Consider the following 25339-nt stretch of genomic DNA (forward strand, 5'->3'; position numbering starts at 1 on the left):
TTTTTTTTTCATGAATTTTCATAAGGCTGCTTGGTTTTTATTAATTTGTGCTTCTGTCAACAGTATAGGCAATTTGTTTAGAATAAAGGTTTGCTTTCTTTCCTTTGCAGTAACTTGGAGGGAATGATTATGTAAATGCACCCAAGTATTAACATCAAGTCCTTAAATAAATGTAAACATATACATCTTCTGAGGTCAGAACATTGACCCGCTTCACTTAAAACCATTACTGTAGCATTGTTCTGATATTTTTTGGAGTGGACTCATCATTCAGGTGTTTTGTGGTGAACCTTTGGAGAAAAAAATAAAAAAAGATTCTATGATTTATAACACTCATCAACTAGCTGTTGCATCTTTTTTTTTAAGAACAGAAAAGAAAGCTTACTTGAGGGCATTAAGGAGACCTTCAACATTATCTGCAGGCTGATCTTTTAAGACTTTAATGCATCCTTTCATCTAGAGAAAGTGTGTATATTACATTATGGAAATAAAAGCTATTTTAAACTTGTTCAAAAAAGTTTTGGTTGATTGAGAAAATATGAGAAATGTAGCCTTACATCGATTTTTGAGGATTTGTTGAAGGCACCGTTTGGATGCACATGATCGTAGAGGATAATAACCCCCACCATCACCCTCATACAAAACAGAAGTGTGTCTTCACTGTTGAATCGACTTGTGTACTCCCTGTAAGCAGAGGTAGAAGATTGAGCATAATGACACAATGATACACTTCAATACAAACACTTCACAGTCATGAATAAATAGTCAATAAAAAAAGCATACTTGACTATTAAACAATTAGTGTACAAACGTTGCCAGAAAGTCAAAACCATTCTGAAATTTCGGTTAGTTTAGCTCTCATGAGGAAGTCCCATAGGAAACCATTATTATGCAAAGACTCACACCAGTGGTTTCCTTCAGCGGACAGACTGATGTTATCAACAAGTTATTTTTGTACACAAGAATGCCCAAATTGCAATGTCTAGCCATTAAAATATTTGAGCATTTGAAAAATCAAACTACAACATTTCAGAATAGATTTACCATGATTCTTTAAAAGTCATATGTTAAGACATATATGAAGTGATATATTGATTAAAGCAGTGATAGGAAACGGCGCGAGTACTTACGGTGTCTCTAGCATGACCTTGCATACACTTGCCATAGTGCTCAGGCAGTCTGTGGTGTTCTCAAGAGGTAATGTCTTATTCTACAGAGAAGGAATTAAAGGAATAAATCACTCGAAAATGACAATGCATGTAGCCTATTGATTATCATACACTAGCATTCAAAAGTTTGGGACTTCTGATCATTAACGAAAAAAAAATAAAAAATAAAAAATATTGGCAAATTTTTGGCCAGTAGTACTTTTGAGGGGAATTAAAGTGCTAAAATTACGACTGTAGAAGCAAGCAGTACCTCGGTCACAAAGTTTGTCGTTGCTGTACTCAGGGTCTTCAGCATAGGGGTGGCTTCAGCATAGAACAGAGACATTCTATTTGCCATTTCATTATTGACCTCATTTTCAATATCAAGCTTGAGAGAGAAACACACACACACACACACATGTATATAAATGTTGAAAAGAACACTGCAGTGTGTACAATATTCTTTTATCTCAGGTTCCTGCACTTACATTCATGTTGTTTAATCGGTTTCGACTGATTGTTCTTCTGTAGTAGCTGAAGTCATTCTGGATAGCTGGAATCCTCATCTAAATAAATGTTTAAAAAATTTTTAAAACACAGTGATAATCAATACATTCCTCATATTTTTTTTAATTCCCCTAAAATGAAAATTGGTGCGTGACAAAAGCAATGAAGCAGCTGGCACCTTCAGCTCATCAAAGCGGAGCGTGAAATGCAGGATTTCAGCAAACTGTTTAGCGAGGGCCTGCTCTCTCTCCAGGTGCTGAGTGGGAGTGTATGGAGGACACGTCAGAGACTCCAAAAGACTCTGCAGTGCTTCCTCTACAAGGAAGAGAGGAAGAAAGCAGATCAGATGCAGAGCTTACATTACATTTCTTTCTGATTAAAAAGAAAATATGTGGATATAGGTAATTCTATATGAATAGTGTACCAAGTTTCAATGAAAAAGCATAGAACTTCTTTAGGCGGATGACAAGGGGACACACAGAGTTCCATGCCCTCTCCTGAAGGAGCATGTCATTAGGATTCTGTATTGCCTAAAATGTCAAACAAGTCACATGATTTATTAATCTAGCATGAGAAATATACTCCACAAATTGCCATTATATACAACTGATTGACCCACAAAGCCAAAGCAGAACTATTAATCAGACGTACATCTCGTATTTCCTGGCCCGCCCCCTTGTAGGCTTGCAGGCCGGACAGGATGCTCTCGGACTCCTGGAGAACAGCATTCACCTGGTTCCACACCTCTCTCTCACAGTCTGTCGGTTGTGCATCTGACACAAATAAACTACATTACACACAGCCAAGCACTAGTTATTACATGCAATGCATTTCACAGCATTAGACATAATATCAAACCAAGTCTCAACTGCAAACCAGAGAACAGAGCTCAGACCTTCACTTCCATTTTTCCAAATTACAGCCTTTTTTCCGACAACACAATTTTTCGTAGTGAAGTAAAGTCCATGAATGAAGTCATTATTCATTTAGTGATTCTCATTCACCACCCAATCAGAAAGTGGCCAAACACGTCAACTTTGATCAGCACATCAACAGCTTTTGAGTTTAAAACCACATTTACTTCTTCTGTAATTTTTCTTCAAAATAAATGCCACTTGATTTGATATTTTGTTATCTAATGTAATGTAATATGATGACATTCATACATTAAATTGATGCTTAAGCACCCAAATATTTTTTAGAGAAATGTATAAATCAAAACAAATAAAGTAGGTGATATTTTCATATAAAAAAAAATTATTTTCTTTCTTTAAAAGGAGGTTCCCCGATATTTCAACATTTCATAGAGATGCTCATTTCAAAAGTAAAGTTGAATGCAATCAAAAAAGAAACAAATACTCAGGAAATGTTGAACATTTTGGGTAAAGCTCTCTTTAAAGTTTCTACACCAAAAACAAAATCCAATATTTAGTGTAATACAACAGGTTTTGAGTATAAGGCCACACAGGATTTCAAAGTTTACAGAATAAGCATACAGAGGTATACAGAGGATTGAAAGAGCTGAGATTTCAGAATGAGACAAACAGAGTTAGAAAAATATCACAGAACAAGCAGAAGCAGCAAAGAGTAAGGAGATCATTTTCAGAGAAAGTATCATGCTACAGTACATAGACATACATAGCCATATTGGATGTATGGTATGGTCACAAATCCTGATCGGCAAGTCATGCACATTTGCCAACAACAAATCAGATTTTTAAATTTTTTTTAAGAAAATATTTTAAATAACTTTGTATTTGCAATCCACTACTTGTGGATCAAACTGATTTGCACAAATCATTTGCATATGCTAAAGCATTGTGAAACTCTGTTTTGCTGTTGCGTTGTGACGGGTAGATTTGCAAGGACAATTCTGACAATGGTACTTGCAAAATGTTAGTAGGCGGAAAAAGTGACAGACACCAGGCCAGGCAAAAGCTCTGCTCACTTTCAAAGTCAAGGAAAAAGTTTGGCCCCTGATCAAGCTCTGTGCAAGTGAGCACTTTTAACAGATTCCCCATGTGGTTTCTGAAACAGAAAAGCAGGAAGAGAAAGAGAGGAAAAGGGTAGAAAGACAAAGAGAAAAGAGAAAGGTGTTGAACGTCAAAGACAATAAAATCACAGGATGTCACACGGAGCGTTAAAAAGTGATTCTGCAAAGTCTCATGCTCCTACAAAACAGAATTCCCTCAGCTTTTCATGGTGAACACGGAAATCATTCCAAACTGCATATGAACTGTTTTTGATTTTCCCTTTTACTTTAAATCAGGACACACTTAAGTCAAGGCGTCAGCTCTGGACAGCAGAAACTTTCACCACGAGGAAGCAACGAGGGAAAACTGTCATATAAGAGCTTTGAGACGGTCAGTCCAGCTCCTCCTGCCACTGCTGGGGAATAAACAGCTGCTTACAGAGTCTCGCCAACCCCAGACTCCACCTCTTCTCAAAACTTACTTTCAAAGTCCAGGAAAAAATGTGGATAGTTCTCTATTTCCCTTGTAAGGACTTTTAGAAGATTACCCATTCCAGCGAAACCTAATCAAGATATAATGATAAAAAAAAAAAACAATTGCATGAAATAAAACTAAGAAAACCAAAAGCAGCAATAAACAGTGACTTCATCATGATTAACAAAAATGATGAGAGCTTCAATTAGAAATGTAATGTACTACTTGTTAAACACTGATGTTCTAGAGAATCTAAGCAATCTAAATAAGCACATAACAAGCGGATAAAAAGAAAATGCTGGTAGTGAACTACTCTGATAAGAGGTAAACACGTAGCCAATAAGAGATACTGGTTTACTTCTTTGTAGGTCAGTTTTACTGGGCCCTTCTCATATGTATTCACAGCCAGAGAATACATTTAAAATAGCTGAAATGTTCTGATACGTTGATACGATACTTAAAATATGCTTATAACAGCTGTTTTAAAACACTTTAATGAGTAGAGTTACTGATATGTTTATTTTTACCAACCGGCTATGCCAAATAATCATTAAAGTTATGACTGCCCACTATCATAGTAATGTATCAGAAACAGATTGAATTGTTGGATTAGAGTGCATTTAAATGCACATTCTTAAACTGATTAAACCTATTATTATTTTTAATATGCCGACAATGCCTTTTCTGGTGTAAATTCATAAACAGCTTAAGCATAAACTGATCAACAGCTAGATTTTTGTCCATTACCCCCCGATTTTGTCTAGCATGTAAACGTGTGTAATATATGAGAAGAAGTCTAATCACAGCAAATGTTTTGGGGAGGAGGAAATATATTGCAAGCTCCCACTCATTCTTGACCCAAGAAATTGAATTAAAAAAAATATATATATGTTCTCATCTCATGCAACTGGGCTACTGATTTGCATGTAAACTGGTAAAACAGGTTGTTAATAAACACATTTTTGGTAGTTAGTGTATATAAATGTGTGTATGTAAATATGCCCACTGCTGTTGGTTAATTGATGCAACCTTGTGTGGCAGATAGGCTAAAGAGGAGTGATTATTTTATTTTGTTAAAAAATAATCATGTGCATCCATATATAATTAATAATAAACTGCATATTCTACACAAAAATTTTCACATTTTGATTTCATAGTGACTTTAAAGCTGCAGCCGTAACTTTTGACGCTCTAGCGGTTAATAAACAGAACTGCTTGCGTCTTGCGGAAGAACATTGTAGCCGGAACTACTTCTCTCTGTTTATGTCTATGAAGAATCACAAAGGTGCTGGGTTACTCCGCCGCGGTACCCCCGAAGCAATCTAAAATAGTCTGAATATAAACACTTATTATAGGTGCACCCTAGTGATTCAGGACAAGCTAAAAACACGGTTTGGAAAATGGATTCATGGTGTACTCGCTTATTATATACATTTTTCTACATTTTGAACACAAACAAAGTTACGGACCGCAGCTCTGCGATGTATTTTCTGCAAATGGCAATAGGACCACTGGGAGGAGCCAGAGGAGCTTGATTTTTTCAGATTATCTGTCTCATATTCTACTGTCAGGACATAATGACAGGTTTAACAAATATGTAAAAAAATATATTTTTACAAAAGGTACCTACTGCAGCTTTAAAATGCAAGCAGTGCATGTGACTCTTCACTGCTCCAGCAGAGGGAGCAAGTGCACACTGTAATAATAGCATTATCATCATCGGGCATTAGCCTTTAACAGCAGAAGTGGATTCAGGCACATTCATGACATTCAGCTAAAATATATTCGCTTAACTGGTGGTTGAGTGTGTAGCACATTTAATAAGTCATCTATAAAAAAAAAAGAAATTCAAATAGAATAAAAACAGCGACCTCAAGGTAACATCCACAAGTCAGTTTTATTCCTCCAGATGCTCTTATGTGCAAGAGGATGTGAAGACAATACCGTTTCTGCTGTATGTGGTAAACCGCCACAAATGAGTGCAGGCGATTCAAACGAGTTTCCTGTCAAACATAAAGTGTTCCAACCCTCGGAACAACTGCACTTGCAAAAGCATGAGAAACTGTCACTCTGGTGGCTGTGAAACAAAGCGGGCACAGAACATTCGACAGCCCATTTCTAAGCTGTGTCTGTGTGAGCTGTGTGTCTGTGTCTCTATTCATTATACAGAGTGAATCATCACAGCACGACAAGCACAAATCCAGCACACTGCCCACATACTACATATAAAAACCCCATTACAAATGCATCTCAAAACACGTGCGCACACAGGCCTTGACCTGTATTGGTAATGGGGTGACTTTATGGTTAAAAATGCTGGAGAGGCCTTGGCAGTGTGTTGAAAACCTTGCTTCTTGACAAACCCTTCACAAGTGCTCTTACATGCTTTAGTGAGCTAGTATTAAAAAAAAGGTGTAGTGTGATAAGGGGCACGAGTGGATGTTTTAAACCTGAGTAACCAAGAGAGTTAGTGAGGGAGTGTCACACAAAACAACTTCCTGTTTAAAGAAACCAGAGTAGGACCAAACAGACTCATTTTAATAATGATATTAGTACTAGCTGCATGTTTTATGGTGGAGCCCATTGATATCCATTGTATGGACAACATTTTTCAAAAAGTTATATTCGGCAAAACAGAGGAATGTATATAAGTCTGGAATAAATATTGAGCAAATGTTTTTTTTTGGTTGAACTATCCCTTTAAGTTCAGCCCTGAACTGGACGAACTGTACATACATTACCATTAAGACCCCCATGGCTACTGGAATTGGATAAAATCAAAAGCTTCTGTGCTCCGCAATTAAACCATGTACGCTGCAATTAGAGGCCATGCGAGCCAAACAATAATCCACTTTATCCCTGGCTGAAAAGAGCTCTGTTAGCCTCTGCCTGCTGAGCAGCTCATAAACAGAGCAGTAAATGAACTTTTGCATCTCGGCTGGGCTAAAACCGAGATTGTTCTTGCTCAGGCCTTGCACACAGCCGCAATATTTACAACTTCACAAATTACTGGTTTATTCACTTCCTAATGGGGTCCCCACAGTGACCGTGTTTGTGTTTATCGAATCCTCATGTTACGGGAGGCACCGGCCTACACTACAGCACTTCCTGCTTTGTGGAGGCCGAACACCACAGCTCTCATTCAGAGTTTACAGCAGCTGTGTTTATTGTAATAGCGTCTGGCTGTTTCTAAGCTCATTTGCTTACACAAGAAGGAAATGCTACATACTGTGGCGAGAGGAGCAGAGTAATTGAACCTATGCTGACACTGCAAACAAGCCTAATTGAAAAGAGTGACGTATCTTTAAATCGACAGGTTACCTTTTCTGGAGGAGAACGTATGCTTCCTTTTAGATCATCCACTTGTCCTTGATTCTGAAAAATAGAAAACAGAGCAGCAAATCAGTCAAGAAAAATCAAACCAATCAATTGGCATAAAATGCAAACAGTAATTCAAAATGCTAACAGTTTGTTTCACTGCAAATGAGCTGCGCCAAAGATTATTCTCATTATAAAGGTGTTTATACTGGTATTGCTGCACCACTTCTTTTGCAACGTTATGTAGCACATCAGGAATAAATACTACAGTTATGCTCTCAAAACTACTCTATAAACATACTCTAAATACATGCAGGGCATAACACACGCATATATTATCTCCATATTGTGATTGGTTAATGTTTTTTTTTATAATTCTGATAACATTAAACACTGAAATATATATATAAAATTTCATACGGTTTAATATGTGAACAGAATAACACAAAACAAAAATGTTTGCATTGCATGTATGCATTAAATAAATATATATATTTTTTATATTATTATTTTTGTTTTCTTAATGTGCACTTTACAAGTATAATTATAAAAGTAGATCATAAAATAAGAAAAAAATATTTAAATGTTTACCTTTTATACATAAGATTATATTTATATATATTATATCTTGCTTACATTATTTATCCCAGTCATTTTTTAATACAAATACATATGACGACAACAACTGGCTATACTTAACTACCTTTTTAAGTAACCAATTTTGTGAATAATTGGTTAAAAAAAAAAAAAAAAACTAATAACAATGTAACGAGTAAGACATCAGTGTATCAGTTTTTGTTGTGGAAACGTCAGTCACTTCAACAAAAACTGCAATGTGAGCTATTTAGGTTTTGAATAATATTTTGTTTGTCTTTATGTTACTATTTTACCCCATATATACACAGTAATTACTAATGATTATACACATATAAACAATGACATAGTAATCATTCTATTTACTGCATTTCATCATGGATGCCTCACTATCAGATTTAAAATGCACTTCACAGCTGTTTCATGTTAACTGGGGTATTAAATATCTAGAGACATTCCAGCTAAATGCAACTAATGGCAACCCAAAAACACTCTGGAGGGCAGAAAGCAGCAGAGACACTTTCTCTAAAGAAGCTCACATGCACATGACAGCAACACATAGCTATGGTTTCTACAGCACTTTCCTACATAGTATAGCCTTCGTCGGTTAATTAAAATGAGTCTTTTAACACATCATAGAACAGTGCTTACGTCTTCAACCATACGGAAAAGGAAAAACATTCAAACAACAAACATTAGGCATACATGCAAAGAATGATCATGACGAAAGCAAAAAACTTGTCACACAAGTTGTGAAACACCCTTAAACTGACAAATTAACAATCCATTTGTCAAGGAAAAAGGAAGCTGTCTTCATGATAAAAGTCTTCCACAAAGCAGCTCTCTATTGAGCTGCGCTGACAAAAGATGAGCTGATATCAACATGTGTTGACCTTTTTTTTTTTTTCCTAGAGAGCTTTACCCCTTTTTCAGCACACAGTGATACTCACGCTCACCCTTTCTCCAGACGCTGTTTCCTTCTAGATTTCCTTCTGAAGATTAAGATCAGCGATCCCAATTAATACATCGGCCTCTTCTGCCCTCACGCAGCGCAACAGCGTTAATAAAGACAGACCTTCTCACAGAGAGAGAGAAAAAAAACTGCCTCCCTCTGGCTCGAATCCCATCTGTCAGTGTGCATAGTGCTCAAACCCCCCTTCCCCCCCTCAAACCTGAGGAAAGGGCATGAACAGACCCCACAGGGACTCTGCCATGGAGTCACAAGCCCTTATATGGGCATACGGCTGCTCGACGCATGAGCCGGATGAGTGGTCTTCCCTTCCCTCTTCCGTCTCGGCACCTTTCCCTCACTAAAGAAGTCATCACTGTATGGCGGTCTTCTCCACACTATGCAAAACCAGTGGAATTTCTGAATGAAAAACAGCATGCTAGATCAATTCTTCAGCGCTTTCGAATCAGCTGAAGTATCTTGCTAGGATCTTCTTTAGCGTGTGATGACCTGGGCCAAAATAGCATGAGGATATTTTATCTGCGGTATTTCCCTCTCAGCAGGTCCAGGTATTGGAATCAGGAAAAGAGAATTCCCAGAGAATAAACATGTTTTTCAGAAATCGCAGTGGAATTTTCCAGTGACCCCAATAACACAAGCTGCTCTATGCTGAATAGCAGTTATCATTCGAGATTAAACTGAAAGGATGAAGCAGGCAGAGTGTCAGATTATCTGTGTTTAAATGGAATATTTCCGCTCCGTTATTGAAATATAAGAATCTCTGCAACATGCAAAAATCCAAAGATTGTGGTAACTGAAGTAAGAAACCGAGATAATCATTTTTCAAAAAGCTGGGCTGTATAATACATCCATGCATGCATGCATCTGCCAGGATGACAACAATCTGCATGACGACTCGGGGGTTATTGCACAGTGAAGCACATTTGAGTAACAGCTTTCCTCTGAGGCAACGGCAGTATGGATGATGAACACTATGTCCTGACCTAGAATCAAGGAGGGAGCGAAGTCTGCAGAGAAGTCACGTCATTTTTGGCTGAACCTAGCATGAAAGGTTTTAAGATGATCAAAACTAGATCACATTTTTGGATAGGTACATCATAAAATTACATCACATGCTTGGCATCAGTTTTTAAAAGGCAAAAGTTTCCTCATGTACACAGGCAAAGGAGTTTAAAGACCAGGCTTTACGAAATCAAAGCTACAGTTTTGGTTTTTCATTTACGTCTATTATCTTTAAGGATTTCTATGTATACAATAATCTCATTCAGCAGATATAGGCTGTGCAGATATCTAAAATCTTCAGGAAAGTAGGTCAAAATTAGTGATGACTCATTCAACACCAGACAATAATATCAAGCATAATAAACAAACTCCAAATTACTCAATATCAAGTAGTCTGAGGAGGAGCTGAGCCAATTTAGTAAAAGCATTAGACTTTGACCAGCTGCTAACCTCCAGGACAAAACTGTCTGACTGCGAGAGGCAGATGGGCTCTTCAAACGACCCAGGCCAAATGACCGACAGCATGAAATATTCAAGCGAACAACTCCCGGTTCCCATTCTCACTTGGGTGGCACACATAGCAGTCAAACTACAAGTATACAAGTGTGATTAGTTTAATGGTGTCACAGCAATCATACCAGTGCAAGAACATAACAGAAGGACTATTGACAAATTGTGGCTGCTTCCACTTCAGTTTAGCAGCACAGTCAGAAGCAATTGTGGTGAAACAGATGGTGATCCTTCCCAAAAACAATGTCAACATCATGAAATTGTAGCACCTCAAGGCAGTGACATGCCTTTTAGATGATGACATCACCATCGGCCTTAAAAGATCTGCTTGTAATCATGAGGCAAGTTTAATTTACTTCTATATATTTGGGGATATGGTTCACTTGATTTTAGATAAATGGAAAAATGCAAAGCTGCTCAGAATTATCATCATGCACGACTATATTAAAAGCAGGAAAATGTGTCTTTTGGGTATCAATTTCAGATATCTATTCTGCACATCATTAGAGCCATGGCAAAGTGTGTTTTAACCCAGACATAAAGGCAACACATCAGCCATTCAAGAAGCTCTTAAAAGCCACTCCCCACAGTTCATCCAGAGTAGAGCCCGACCGATATGGATTTTTGGGGGCCGATGCCGATGCCGATATTAACTTGAAAAGAGCCGATTTATAAGCCGATATTTTGATTTTGAAAATAAACTGGATATTAGACCCATTTGCTATAAGCTGCACTTACATAACATTCAATGGCAAAATATCTGCCTGTTCTATGTATGTGGGCTGTATAAACCATTTTCCAGAAGGGATTTATGTAAAAAAAAAGCCTTAGATTACGGTCTCAATCACTAAACAATTGCACATCAAAAGTATATATTTTTTAACGATCAAAAAACAGTCTGATTTTAAACATTTAACACTTTTACTTTCTTCCAGTTGAAGCTGATTTTAACAGTCTGTGTGTGTACTGTAAATAAATTATAATACTAAAGTTGAAGTTAAAGTATTTGCAGAAGTAGTCCCACACTTTTGCTGCTACATCATTCACCTTTTTCAGCCATCTGTAGGGCAGAAAGAGAGACATAGAAAGAATAAGCATGTGTATTAATAATATCACCATGTATCATTACTCATGTCATCATTAGAATTATAATAATAATAAACAGGGATCTCCTACATAGGCAAAAATGAGAAATATATATATATATATTTTTATTTGTCAAGCAATAGGTATTATACTCCTTATATTTAACAATATTATTTCAACATTTTCCTGTAATGTCTGTAAAGCTGCTTTGAAACAATATGTAAGAAAAAAAAAGAAAAGAAAAAAGCGCTTGTTCAGCTCACATTTATTTACATGTCCCCTCTGATTTAATCATTTCTGACGCACCTACTGTAGTTACTGTAACTACACTATATTTGCTCTCACAGACACATTCACAACGGACCCGTATATCTTCTCCTCTTCTCTTTGTGCAGTCTGAATCAAAATGGTTAACGTTAGTGCCATGAACACACCGCTGTCAATTTTGAGAAGAACCACCTTCAAACAAGTTAATAGCAAGCATTTAAGGGGCCTGCTAAAAAGGAAGCTATATTAGCGTTAGAGTAACGTAACCAGCCTGAATTCACCAAATTGTTCCCTGGGCCTGAGGGTAGCCTCTTCTTCCTTGCTTCTCTCTTAATTCTCATCAGCAGGACTAGCGCTATCGCTCGCTTCTTACAACGGGACAGATACATGTTTGCTGCTGACCGAAAAGAGGAACAACAGAGTATGAAAGAGCTCCCGCTAAAAGTTTTTAAAACTCCGCCTACGCCATAGCGCAGAGCAGGGCAAATCGCGTTGTATCTGAAAGGCAACGCTAAACCCAGCGGCCAAGCGCTGTGCATACCGCGTCCTGTGTGAAAGGCCCATTACGCGGTCATTATGTGGGAAACACACCGCAATAGAATAAGCACTAAACGCTAACTTTATAGTTCGACCTCTTATTAACGTTCGCGCTCTTCCACTGATAAACATGGTATTAGATTTGTGGCTAATCTAATATAGCAATGCATTAACGGCTGTAAGTGATGTTACAGAATATTTAGAAGTGATAATGATAGGACCGATAACTAGAACTACCACACCGTTTTTATATACAGTGTATGAACTAGATCTACAATCATTTCACATGACGAACGACAGACTCACCTGGGTGGCTTGGCTGATCGCTTTCTTCTTTGTGGATTTCTGGCGCTGTTGCAACTCTGGAGCTGCAGACCGCCCTCTGGTGGGCAAACTATGCAACACTCATAACATGAGTGAAGAATATGAGACTGTTTCTCATGTTTCATCGGCCGTTATAAACGCCGATGCCGATTTAAATGCAATTAGCTCATATCGGCCGATAATATCGGCCGGCCGATATATCGGTCGGGCTCTAATCCAGAGGTTAAGATGCATGAAGAGTCAACGAAGTGGAAAACTTCAACACCACCATGGAAGACAAATGGAGATGGGAAAATACAATGTCTTCAGTTAGGGGGCTGCATGATTAATCAAATGTGATTGTCATGCACATCTTTTCAGTAAAGCCAGTTCTGTAATCAGTAAATACAAACTTTTAGATGGAGCAGAATTTACTACACAGAGACATAAAAATATATATAATAATTTGCAGACGATATAATCATACAACTATGAAATCGAAGAAATCATTCAAGATAATGACAGCTGTTTGTGTAGCTTCTGTGTAGGAAATGCTGCTCCATTTGAAAATATGTGAAAATACCACATTTCATATGTTTTTACTCCAAACTCACTTCATAACATCCACCGAGTGTTTGAAATAAATCCTTCTGTGAGATGATGTAGCTTCTTGCACAGAATAAGGCATGCAATATTTCATAGTATTCTAAGCAGTGATAAAGGCTAGTTAATTAGCATTGCATTATAGATAAATTAACATTTAAATTTTTTTAGTTAAAACAGACACCTTTATACAAAATGATTTGTGCTGTGATATTTTTGTCATGCTCACCCCCAATTAACATTATAATGCTAATCTTTTCAACAAACCAAAATGCTGATGCAAGGTTTAGTGGTTTGGTGTTACATGTATACACACCAACATTCGTTAGATAGACCATAAATCACATTTTACATTTGTACCATTTTTTGTGGAAATTAAAACAAGTTGCTCTTCTTTGTTTTATTTTATTAGTAGAAACAGATACCAAACAGCAACACGATGCTGATTTATGATAGAGTTGGTGCATTAAGACATAAAACTGATCCTGAGTCGAAATAATGTGTTACTTACTGTAAGCAATGTGTCAGTTTCACTCACACACACACACACACACACACACCTGTGTAGTGAGAAAAAGAGTGAGAAAGAGTTTGCTCTGTGATAATATCCACAGAGAGAATAAGAAATGTGACCTCACTGTACATTGTGTGGGAGTTCATGAGCTTTGATGCTGAATGCAGTCTTTGACAAACACCGAAGCAGTGCAGAAAACAGTGACAGAACACCACACAGAAAGTCTAGCCCAACCAATAACAGCCTAGTAAAAACAGCCATTTCCTGCCTGTCTCCACAACAAGTCCATTTGCTGTAAGTAACTCATTACTAGTGGTTTCAATCCATTCTGCTGTTGCTGAGATAGCATTGATAATGGAGAAAAAAAAAATCACAGTGCTTACAATAGGGCATCTAAACATAGCCAAAGAAAAATATCAGATACTGTAACAGTTACACAGTGAATCAGCAAAATACTCCCCATCTCAATGTATTACTTGCTTGCACAATTTCTGGATTAAAACGCATTATGCTTACAAGTAAATAATTCTTTAAATTAAAAGTAGGGCTGTACACTTAACATTGAAAAATAACTCCTTGTTAAAAGTTATTAAAACTTTACTCAAGGAATATTTCACAATTTTTCTTCCATATTTTAACAAATGTACAACATTTGTGTGACAAAAAAATAAAAGGAATCATTACATTTTCATTTGATTAGATTTTAAAGGGTGCATTAAAATTGTTAATATTTTATGCCTTCATTTGGTTACCAATTCCGCCATTTTGATAATAAATTAGTTGTAAACTTACAGTGCCCCAATGTAATGTAGAAATTCTAAAAGAATTACTAAATTGTTCAAGTTTTGACTTGCTTTTTGATTATTACAATTTAATTAAACCATTAACCCCCCAAAAAATAAAATGTAAAAGAATTTTGGGGGGAAAAATGAATAGATTTTATAGGGCTTTATGTTACTCGCTCTCATGGATGCTGTGTCTTCAACTTTGCCAGCCATGTCTATTTTAGATAATTACACTACACCCTCATATTTTTTTGTCAGGACACCTACACGTCCTCGTCTCCTAAATTAAACAGTGTATAATTACACATAATGTAACTTAAACTGTATCACATTTTTAAATGCTCCTTTTCAACAAATCCTCTCCATAACTGTTGTAGAATTTGTGTTTGTAGACACAACTTGATTCTAAAGCTAACTACACCGGGTGGTCTAAAGCACAATAAAATATTTAGTACCAGCCTAGTGCAGAAAGGTCAGCGAGCAGCACTCAAACCTGCTTCTTTAATGAACACACAGCATCAGATGTGATATTCGGCATCAACAGACTAAAGGGCCGGTCATAATAAAAGGCTTTGATTTCTTCAACCAAGAGACTTGTAAAGAGCATAAAAGGTTAAAAGGCACAAGGGCTGCTCCACCCTATACAACATAACAGAGACACCACAGGGCGAGACCTCATGGCTTCATCCATTTTAAAGACCTCTCTGTTTTGATTGTGGAGGACAGCAAACCTAAAATTGGGTTAAAAGAACTTTGCCTCCCTCGGGCTGCAGGAAATGTGACTGAGGCTTGAAGGAGGCTGGTTGATTTTTGCCCCTACATTTGTGGGCGGGCAATGTGGCAAGAGGCAGGACGACATAAACACTGCCACAATAGCTGCCTTGCTTCCTCTGCCGTAACACTGTGCTCAATAGGGTCATGAGGGGTGGAGCAACACTTCCAAAACAACGCATCCCATTCAAACACCACAGATGAACCTCTGGTCCTACTCCTAACAGTATGAATGTTTATAGTGTCTGAAGAAATTTAGATCATACAGATAATGACTTCTCTTCACTTAAGTAGGAAAAACTTCATCTAGCCAACGTTCTTGGCATTTTGGATTTTTCGGCAAAGGAAAGAGAGTGTGAAAAACACAAAAAAGTCTCAGTGAGTAAACCGATGGGGGTTTGGTATTCAGAGACCGTCTCCATAGCTCCGTAGTCATAAAGTGTGTAGGCCTCAGAGGCGTACAATTCTTCTTACAGCCGGCTTATGGTCTGAATAGCACTTCTGTTCAATGATCTCAGCATCTCAAAGGATCTAAAATACAAAGATCCATGTCGCAGAGTACATGGGGAGAGAGGGTCTTCACTGCCCTTCGAGCGTAAATTACAAATTGTAGTCTTACAAACAGGAATGCATGATTAAAAAACACAGTACAATTATCAAATTGCAGAGGATATGATTTAATTAAAGACATATAAGAATATCGTGTTTCAGATTTAAATGTGGCACTATGTTCTTTTACACTCAAGCAGCTCATGATGCTGTGTTTTTGGTCTTAGAGCTTCTTAGTTCACAGTAAAATGCCACACAAAATCAACACTGTTTGGATTTTGATAATTTGGGTATAATTAATGAAAAGCACTCAAACACCAGCTGTTGTCAACCAAAATAAAATGGTTTAACGTTTCAAAATGAACATTAAGACTTATTTATTTATACAATTTTTCTTAAACATTTGATTTTTTTTTTTTTACTTTACAGTAAAATATAAAAATAGTAATACTTAGTAATAAGAACAAACATTTTTAAAATCAGTTGTTATTTTATAGTTATATTGTTGTAATCAAAAACTTCACAAAACAAAACCCTAAAATCCCATTTAAATCAACATAATAAGGAAAAAAGCAGTTTGATTTTAATCCCAAATCGTGCAGCCCATATTGCAAAGAAAGGCTGTAGGTTTGTGACACACTCACAAAGCTTTTGAGCACATTATGGGCTCATATGTGATTGTCATGATTCTATGGTATGTACAATAAGAAAACACTAAATTATTCACTCTAGTTCACTAGCATTTGTTGCAAAAAAATAAAAAGGGTTAAACCTGCTATTAGTTTTGTATCTATTTTGGATTCCTGTGACTATCAGAAAAAAATAATATCTGGGTCATTGAGTCTTCTTGAACAAATTCATTGTTTCTTGGTGTCACAGAAAAAAAGCATTTGGTATTTGGCTAAACTTCCTGTCCAGATAAATGGATAGCAACAAACTAACTGAATCAAGGACCAGCTTACATACATTTCAACAAGTGATTAGGGCTGCACGGTAAATCGAAATTAAATTGAAATCGATTAGACAGAAGAAAATGATTGGGGTGATTTTGTAAGTCAGTAAATCAGAATAGAAAATAAACTAATAGCAAGCATAGATAAATATAATAGACCAAAGATACAAATGAAAAGAACAGTGCTTTACATTTTTATCGGTCAATATATCGGGGTATTGGGGGGGGGGGGTCACAATGGCATTGTCTACTGGCCCAACCCTAAGGTGGCATGCCTTATTCTGTGTAAGAAGCCACATCATCTCACAGAAGGATTGATTCAAACACTCGGTTGACATTATGAAGAGAGTCTGGAGTAAAAAGTGCTATTAAATGTGATATTGTCATGTGCTTTCAGTATTTAAAACACTGAGCCATAGTTCACTGAGAACCTACGCAAAAAGCTGTCATTATTATGAACATTTCTTTCAATTTCATAATCGTACGATTATAACTAGGGCTGCAACTAACGATTATTTTGATAATCGATTAATCTGTCGATTATTTTTATGATTAATCGATTAATCGGTTTATGTACTTATATTTTAGTTTTTTCCATTTTTTCCCCAAGTAAATTATTAATAAAGGGTCTTTATCATTCAGCATAGATTTTTAAGAGATTTTAACCATTTTGCATTGTCATATCCTCATCAAAAATATACCTGGAGTTGTTTTATTATGTTAGTAATCCTTTGTCGAACTCTTCTGCAATCAAAACACTGATCCATACTCTAGCAAAATTCACAAGGAGATTTCAAATATTGTTTTCACCATGGCAGTCCTTAGAGCTCCTAAAGTAGTTTAACATCCCAAACAAAGCTTAAGGAATCTTTGAGAACATATTTTCACGAAGTATGAGGATAAAACAGAATAAAATTGCAGTGCATTGTATTTTATTATTTACTGGGAAAAAGCTTTATAGCTTATGCTGTGAAATTGTAAACAATCCTTCGAAAAAAAGTGCCAATGGCATGAAACCTGAATGGAACTCACAATTTAAAGTAAAATCCATCAGAAGGTTGTCCAGAAAAAAAAAATTGGGACACACACAAAAAACCTGCTGTGTGAAAAAGAGCAGTGAATACTTAGAAAAGAAGTGCATTTTAAATCTACTCAAACATTTACCTCTCTCATTCAGTCATAATTAGGCTGCAAGTCTGAATTATGAACTGGTAAACAACAAACTGATCACATAACATGTTTGTAAAGCTTTAAATGTTAACTGTTAAAAAGCAATGTTATCAGCTTTTACGACTAAACATTTGCAAACAACCTTGTACTGGAGAATCTGCACAAATAAAATTCTTAGGGGCCGTTCACATATCGCACCTAAAAACGCGTGGAAAATGCTAGTCGCGCCGCTTTCTCCTTCTTTCCAAAGCGCTCGGGCAGAAGCGCCCCTGAGACGTCTGCCTTTGCTAAGCAACCATGACGTGCTCTCTCCATGACGTGCCCTCTCCATGAAGACCCGGAAATTTCAGCAAAGGATAAATGGATGCGGGGTGGACGCGCCTGGAAAAACGGGCGCATCGCACCGCGTGCGTGTCGCGACCGCGTCGCTTCCATTATGAGCGTGCATACTGCACGCCTACATAGGAAATAACGAACTTGAGCACGCAAAAGACACGATATGTGAACGGCCCCTTAAACAGTTCAGTAGTGCAGAGTTTACAGGTTACTCTTCATTTTAAAGGCTCAAAGTAAAGTACTCCCACTTCCCGCTGAATGCTGCAGAGACGCTGTTCGGGAAGCACGTGACATAAAACGAGGCCAGCTATTGGCTATTCGCTACTTCACCTGTTGTACTGGCTGAGTAAAACCTCCGGTGGCTCATTACTGCCACACTTTGGTCACCGCAGATTTGAAATATGCACGAAATGAGCCGCTTATGGCAAATAAAATTTATTTAGCGACGAATCGATTACTAAATTAGTTGACAACTATTTTAATAATCGATTTTAATCGATTAAATCGATTCGTTGTTTCAGCTCTAATTATAACACCTGTGACTTATTTTTATTTTTTTTGCGTAGCTTGTCAGAGAATTGCTGCTCTGTGTAGTAAATGCTGCTCCATCTGAAAGCAGGGGATGGAGAACACAGATCTGGGTTTACAAGATGAGCATGACAATCGCATTCGATTAATCATGCAGCCCTACAAGCGAGTCCAAATTAAAGACAGAAAAAGCTAGGGAGAGAAAGAATTTCACTCACAGTACTTTCACAGACTGTTACCATAGACAAAAACACCATAAATCTAAATTCCAGAAGCTTCTCAATTGAATGAAAAAGTAGCATCACTGAGAAAAGCCAGACAACTCAGACGGCCAAGGTTACAGTCAAGTTCAAATGCCAGCTAAGGAGTCAGGTCTGGCAACACTCCAACTCACAGTATGCAGCTCGACAATGAGTTATCACTACGTGATCGCCTGCCGCTAGCAAAACCACACTTGTGTTCTCAGGCACAATAGTACAGCTACAAGCTTTTAAAAAACATCCTACTCAGTATATTAAGTAAAAATATTACTAGTGGTTTCTGCAATCATTGCATTTCAAATAAGCTACTTCCCCTGTGATTAACCTCAGCACAGACAACTCTCAGACACAGGGAGGAAATAAAAGTGTAAAACTAGCAGAACGCTTGTCGAAAGTGAACAACAGAAAACATCACACCGGTGTTGCAAAATATAGTACATTTAAAGACGTCAAAGTTCAGACCAAGGCTACCAATTTACTTCTACTTCTTGTCAATATCAATGCCTCATGCATACCGAATAATAAACATTAGGGGTGTTACAATTAGTGGTCACACGAGATATCGGCCGATATTTGGCATTTTTTAAATATTGGCATTGGCTAAGTTTTTCTGTTTGGCCGATGCATTCAACGCAGACTTTTATTTTGATGGCGCAGAGAACATCCACGCCTGCACACATAGTGTAAAAATTCTCCCTGTTCACTGTCGTCAATAACAGTTCTGTCTAATACGGACAGAAATCGGTCTAATAATTAGATAGAACTGTTAAACAAAAGAATTACATTTTTTTAACAAAAAATTATTATAACGACTGCTTTTATATTATTAGTAATAGAAAAGCAAACATTATAATACTTTCTCGTTTTCCGTTAGCATTTAGCAAATTAAATTTAAATTAAATTTATGCATTTAGCAGGCGCTTTTATCCAAAGCGACTTACAGTGCATTCTGGCTAGCAATTTTTACCAATCATGTGTTCCCGGGGAATCGAATCCCCAACCTTGCGCTTGATGCTCTACCAACTGAGCTACATAAACAAATCTTTGAATGACTAATGAACATTTAATTTCAAATATCATGCAAACTTAGTCAAATCCAGCTGTGAGATCTTGTGAAGTGTGCATTTGTATCCTGCATGATTGCATGCTCTCTGCATGACGGTCGATCTGTGTGAATTAAATGTGGATAGGAGGAGAGTTCAGCTTCATTGGAGAGCTGCGATCAACTTAATTTAAAGGGCACCTATCATGGAATTTTGAAATGTACCTTTCATGTAGTGTGTAACATAGATCTAAGTGAACAAAAACATCCTGCAAAGTTTGAAATATGACAGTTCACCGTATATAAAGTTATTGTCTTTCAAAAGGAAGAGTCGAATCTGAGTAATTTTAATGTATCGTTAGAAGACCGAAGCTTTTTCTCTGACTAAATGACGTCAACTTGACAAGTTATTTGAATACAATACGCCCATTTATTGTGCTCCAAGATGCCAGTGAAAACTAGAAAACATCATGGCGACGAGACGCTGTGTTCTGAAGTGCGATTCAAAAGCAAACTTTTTTCATCTGCCCAAGGATGAGCATTTGAAGACTAAGTGGCTACAATTCATATATACAACTGTACCACAGAAGTATAGTCCGAGCCTTGTGCTTTGTTCACGCCATTTTGAAGACAATTGCTTAACCAACTTAAATGCAATCAAACTTGGATTCGCGAGCCGGCTGATATTGAAGGAAGGTTCAGTTCCAAGTGTATTTGCATCAGCTTCCTCCTCCGTATCACAACCTGTAAGTGTAATTGTTTGGTTTGTTGTGTAAGCACCATTTAGCTTCTATGTCTTCAATGACAATTGTATTGAGATATGTGAATTGTTTGTCGTTGTTTTCGGAGTTTTCTTTAAGAATAGAGTCATACCTCGTAGTAACGTTACTGCATTTTTTTGGGGGGTAAAACGTTATGTTTATGAATCGAGTTAATGCAAACAAAGACTGATTGTGCTTTTGCAATATGAACTCTGGGCTACACTCGCTAACGTCACGTAAAGGCGAGGTTTTGAAAAGTGAATCACTAAACTAATCATTTGAGAATCGCTGTCAAAAGAGGTAAAAAAATAAATGCATATTATAAGAAAACTAAAGTCTTTTTTGTCATTGCATACATGCAAAACTGTTGTTGGGGACTTCTAAAACAATATTTGGAACATTTTAAATGCCATAATAGGTGCTCTTTAAACTTATGATTTCAAATTATGCTGCGCTTCATGCTTTTGCCCAATATCATATAGATGTCATTTTCACTATGTGCTATATGTAAAATAAGTGTTACCTTGGCTTTATTTGGAAAAAAAAAAATATGATTCCCAAAACTCAAAGTACACAAACTTCCCAGATTACAGAGCGGCCTGTTGGTTACAGTGTTTACTTTTTAATATTTTATTAAAAATATTTATTAATTTGAGGGGAAAATACTTTGTCATTTAAAGTATAAGTACGTTTATTTTACACATTTATTTTTTAATCAATTTTCAAATAATAAAAATTTTCTTAAATATTAATTCAAATAATTATATAAAAATAATCTTGCTTTCAAGATATCGGCTGTCAAAAAACCAACATCAGTCAACCACTATTAACGGTACACAGATTCGTAATGAAGCGTTTGGTAAGAGGCTTTCGGTTTGGTACGTATTAGAAACCGAAAGGTTCGTTGGACTAATCCGATTACATTTGGAAAATAAAAGAGCTTACAGTTTGTGAAATATAATGTTCTCATTGTCACGGTGCTCAACAAGGCAGCCCAAAAGATGTAAAATGCAACGTGATGTTTTGCCTCTCCCATTCCCCCCCAAAAAAACCACACTACTCCAGTAGGATTGTGTCAGTGAGGCAGTTCATCAGAGCTTTCCCTATTTTCCTAGCTTTTGTTAGCTTTTAAATAGCTTAATGCCTGTGTTGCATTTTACTTTCATTTTATTTTACTTTGAATTTGATGCAATTCAGCGTCAACAGGCTGAATTGACAAAACAGTACCATCACTGTATCGTATTGAACCGAACCGTGACACCCCTAATAACCATGCAAATACATTTTCTTTTTTCTTTTTTTTTTATTAGATAAATCTCTCAGCTGCAATTTGCTGATGAACACACATAAATATGTGAGGGGTTATTAAAGCTCAGTTAGTAAGCATATTATGAGTCTTAGACGTCATCTGTTTCAAGCCAACAAATCCACACTTGAACAAACAGATACACTTGTACAAAAACAATAAGTCAGATTATACAAAAGTATATATCAGGTGGTCTCATGCAAAAATGCAACAAGACTATATCTCTTATAACTCGACCACACAGTCATTCAGCCAACTTTTAAATACAAACTAAATAAATCCAGTGGAGAACTGGAAATAACATTAATTCAAATAAATGATCACTATATAAAATATAGATTTTTTAAATGATTATATTTAAATGTTATTTAATTATTAGTGATTTTAAAGATTTAAGTGAAGTTTTTCAGTGAGCAGTAAATGTAATCTAACTGTAAAAATAGACAAAATGAGCTATTAGGAAATTATCAACCAATACATTAAATTACAAAATCTCTTCCTATAAAAAATACGATGCAGTGCATCCTGAATTTTTTCATGTTGTAATCATAAGAGTATACTGCTGAATAATGTAATCAGCTTTGAAAGCTTGACAAATCATGAGTAGACAAATCCAATTAAATGTAGAAAACCTTGGACAGCAAAAACAACTAAAAGTGCATCCTGTTTTGCTGCTACACATGCACTATATTGAACAGACAAATGAACTCTGTGGATTAACAAGCGATTTTACACATGCCGTGGTGCCAGCTGGATGAAGCAGCGGAGGTCTTTTGGACGACACACAATGTATTTACACACTGCCAAAATGCTGCACATTCACTACAACCATTTGCGCTCCCTTTCGCGATCTTTCGCATGCTCTGCCACCATACTTGGCATGACATTAGATGCCTATCAAAGCCTTAAAAAGCAAATGACTCAGACCAATCAATTAGCTACTCAGCACGGATGAGCTTGAGAACGAATGCAGCACATGTGCAATGAAATGCAGATTAAATTAGGCCTTAAATATTGTTCTGTTCAGATGCAGAGCACACTGATCAATCCAAGGACAAAAAGGCTTAGGCCAAAAGTTTATAATCAGAGAAAAACTTAAAGGAATTTCATGCAGTCTTGCAAGCGTAATATTCCTGTAAAAGGAAGTACTTGCCCACAAAAACTATGCCATTAGCAATCTCCAGGTGCCTCTGTGCTTTTCTAACCACAATGAAAATGGTCAGGATAGAAGACTCGGCAAACTACCCTGAAATAAGATCCTTGTCATTTCAAAAGATATCATGCAAATAATACCCAGAGGCTCAACCAGCATGCAGAGCACCGCAGCTGTCGCCATCCGTCTGGCAGCAGGCAGCATTTCACAACTGATCTGGGAAAACAATCATAAATCTAGAAACCCTCCGGCTGTCCAGAGAAGCACAAAAACTGAAGCACTGAGGAAACTGGAAGAGAAGTATCTCGACAATTTAGAGAAACGCTTTAAACCATGGGGGTGTCCTCCTAACCGGCACTCCATCCGTCCCTGTACAGCATCTAATGAGTGGGATTTAAGTTTCCCAGTCTCCTGAGCATCAGTAAAGGCACAGCTGTTGTGGCCTGAGGTTGACAATAACAACCTGGAGTTTCTCTTTGCCAGTTTAGCACTTTGAAAGTACATTTATCCTGAGAAATGCAATTGTATAGACCTAACCTTACATCTAGTGGATGACTGGAATGCTAGCATTTTAGACATTTAAATGTAGAAAATGGAAACTATGCAAAAACATCCGTTCAAAACAGTCACCTTAAGTGAAATAATCATCCATTTAGCAGACTCACATAGTTCAAAGTGACCCAAAGCAACGTTAATTACTTTCTTGTAGAATGATATTATTAGTTACTGATCATTTAAATCAACTGCACTTGGATTAAACTGTGTTAGAAGTCTATATCCTTGACAAGAACACACATGAATTAGAGATCATAATTTCCACTTGAAAGCCTTTGAGATGTAAAATCAGATGCAAACGTGCTTGTGAATAAACAGAGCAGATAAACCGTTGGCAGTTAACTTTAAAGCCCGCTGCTCTCACGAGACTGCCAACGACCCACCAGCGGGTGGGCTTCACTGTAAAATACCAGCAAGCTCATAAACCAAGCAGATTGAAAAGTACACAAACTTAGTATAGATACACAATAAACCTATGACGTTTATAACGTTCTTTAAATCATTTTCATACTATCCGTTTTGGCAGAAACAGACACCCAATAAATCACTGAGGACTAACGTTAATGTATTTTTCTTCGATAATTTTTTTCCCTACGGTTTAAATTATACATATTCTTGTTTTAGTAAAATCGAAACAAAACAAAGTTTTACTGAAACAAGGCTTAAGACTCACTTTCTCTACAGTGAACTGAAGTGAAGTCACACTTCCTGCGGCTCTGGGAACATCGAGACGTTTGACAGAGAGCCTGAACGCGAGCGAAACGCACTCTTTTGGCTTGTGCTCTTATTTTGAACAGAGACTACAAGCTCGTGAACGAATTAAAGCTTTCCCCAGTATTTTAGATAATCTAGACGCCGTTTATATAGTCAGGTTATGCTTACCAATGATTTCGGCAAATAGCTTTTTCCAGGGATTTCACTTCTGTCAACCCTACCGACTCTACCCCCGGAGAGCTCCACCTTCACTTTCCTACTTCAGCTGAAGTCAGTCAACGGAGTGTACTGGATATTACAGCCACAGAGAGCCGCGTGACAACAGCAACAGGCGCTCCGATTCAAAATGGCCAACTCGGAGGCTCGTCTTCATAATAAAAGTCATGTTTCAATAGCGATCATGCACATGCAGGATTTTTATACTTTAAAAAAAGATATTTTTACCACAACAGAGAATGGTTAATCAGACAAAACATTTTTTAACACAATAGTAGAAAATAAATAAATAATGGTCCTTTTTGTCTGGCCAGTTAATGAACGAGAGTTTAATTATGTACATTGCTGTGGAAGGCTTTATCTAAAAGTGTTGGCCGATACGAGTTTAAAAGAAAGTTTATATACAAATAACCATGAAGTAATTTTATGCAAATT

At 36.9% G+C, this 25339-nt stretch overlaps 1 protein-coding gene across 12 annotated transcripts; it reads right to left on the reverse strand.

Annotated features, from left to right (window-relative positions):
* On the reverse strand, positions 1-25035 carry fam49a (family with sequence similarity 49 member A). Of its 12 annotated transcripts, none has more exons than XM_026290908.1 (13): positions 24857-25029; positions 7424-7477; positions 4110-4190; positions 3604-3683; positions 2307-2428; positions 2080-2185; positions 1834-1970; positions 1637-1714; positions 1420-1536; positions 1131-1210; positions 558-684; positions 386-456; positions 120-290 (listed from the first exon to the last, which is right to left on the reverse strand). In XM_026290908.1, the coding sequence occupies exons 4-13, from the start codon at positions 3674-3676 to the stop codon at positions 227-229; spliced, it is 975 nt and encodes a 324-aa protein (XP_026146693.1). In that variant the 5' UTR covers positions 3677-3683; positions 4110-4190; positions 7424-7477; positions 24857-25029; the 3' UTR covers positions 120-226. The 12 variants fall into 12 exon arrangements, with proteins under 12 accessions (XP_026146694.1, XP_026146693.1, XP_026146697.1 ...); XM_026290912.1 differs by lacking the exon at positions 24857-25029 and adding an exon at positions 24648-24801; XM_026290911.1 differs by lacking the exon at positions 24857-25029 and adding an exon at positions 8965-8983.
* Positions 25036-25339: the final 304 nt, after the last annotated feature.

The sequence above is a fragment of the Carassius auratus genome, chromosome 20 (assembly GCF_003368295.1).
Source record: "Carassius auratus strain Wakin chromosome 20, ASM336829v1, whole genome shotgun sequence".
NCBI lineage: Eukaryota > Metazoa > Chordata > Actinopteri > Cypriniformes > Cyprinidae > Carassius > Carassius auratus.

What these genes read in the sequence shown, in the direction of transcription:
- fam49a (XM_026290909.1), bottom strand. Translation starts at nt 3,676, where the DNA reads ATGGGGAATCTGTTAAAAGTGCTCACTTGCACAGAGCTTGATCAGGGG. An exon ending in CGGGCCAGGAAATACGAGAT is followed by an intron (nt 2,186 to 2,306) that starts GTACGTCTGATT and finishes TTGACATTTTAG; the next exon opens with GCAATACAGAATCCTAATGA. An exon ending in CGACAAACTTTGTGACCGAG is followed by an intron (nt 1,211 to 1,419) that starts GTACTGCTTGCT and finishes CCTTCTCTGTAG; the next exon opens with AATAAGACATTACCTCTTGA.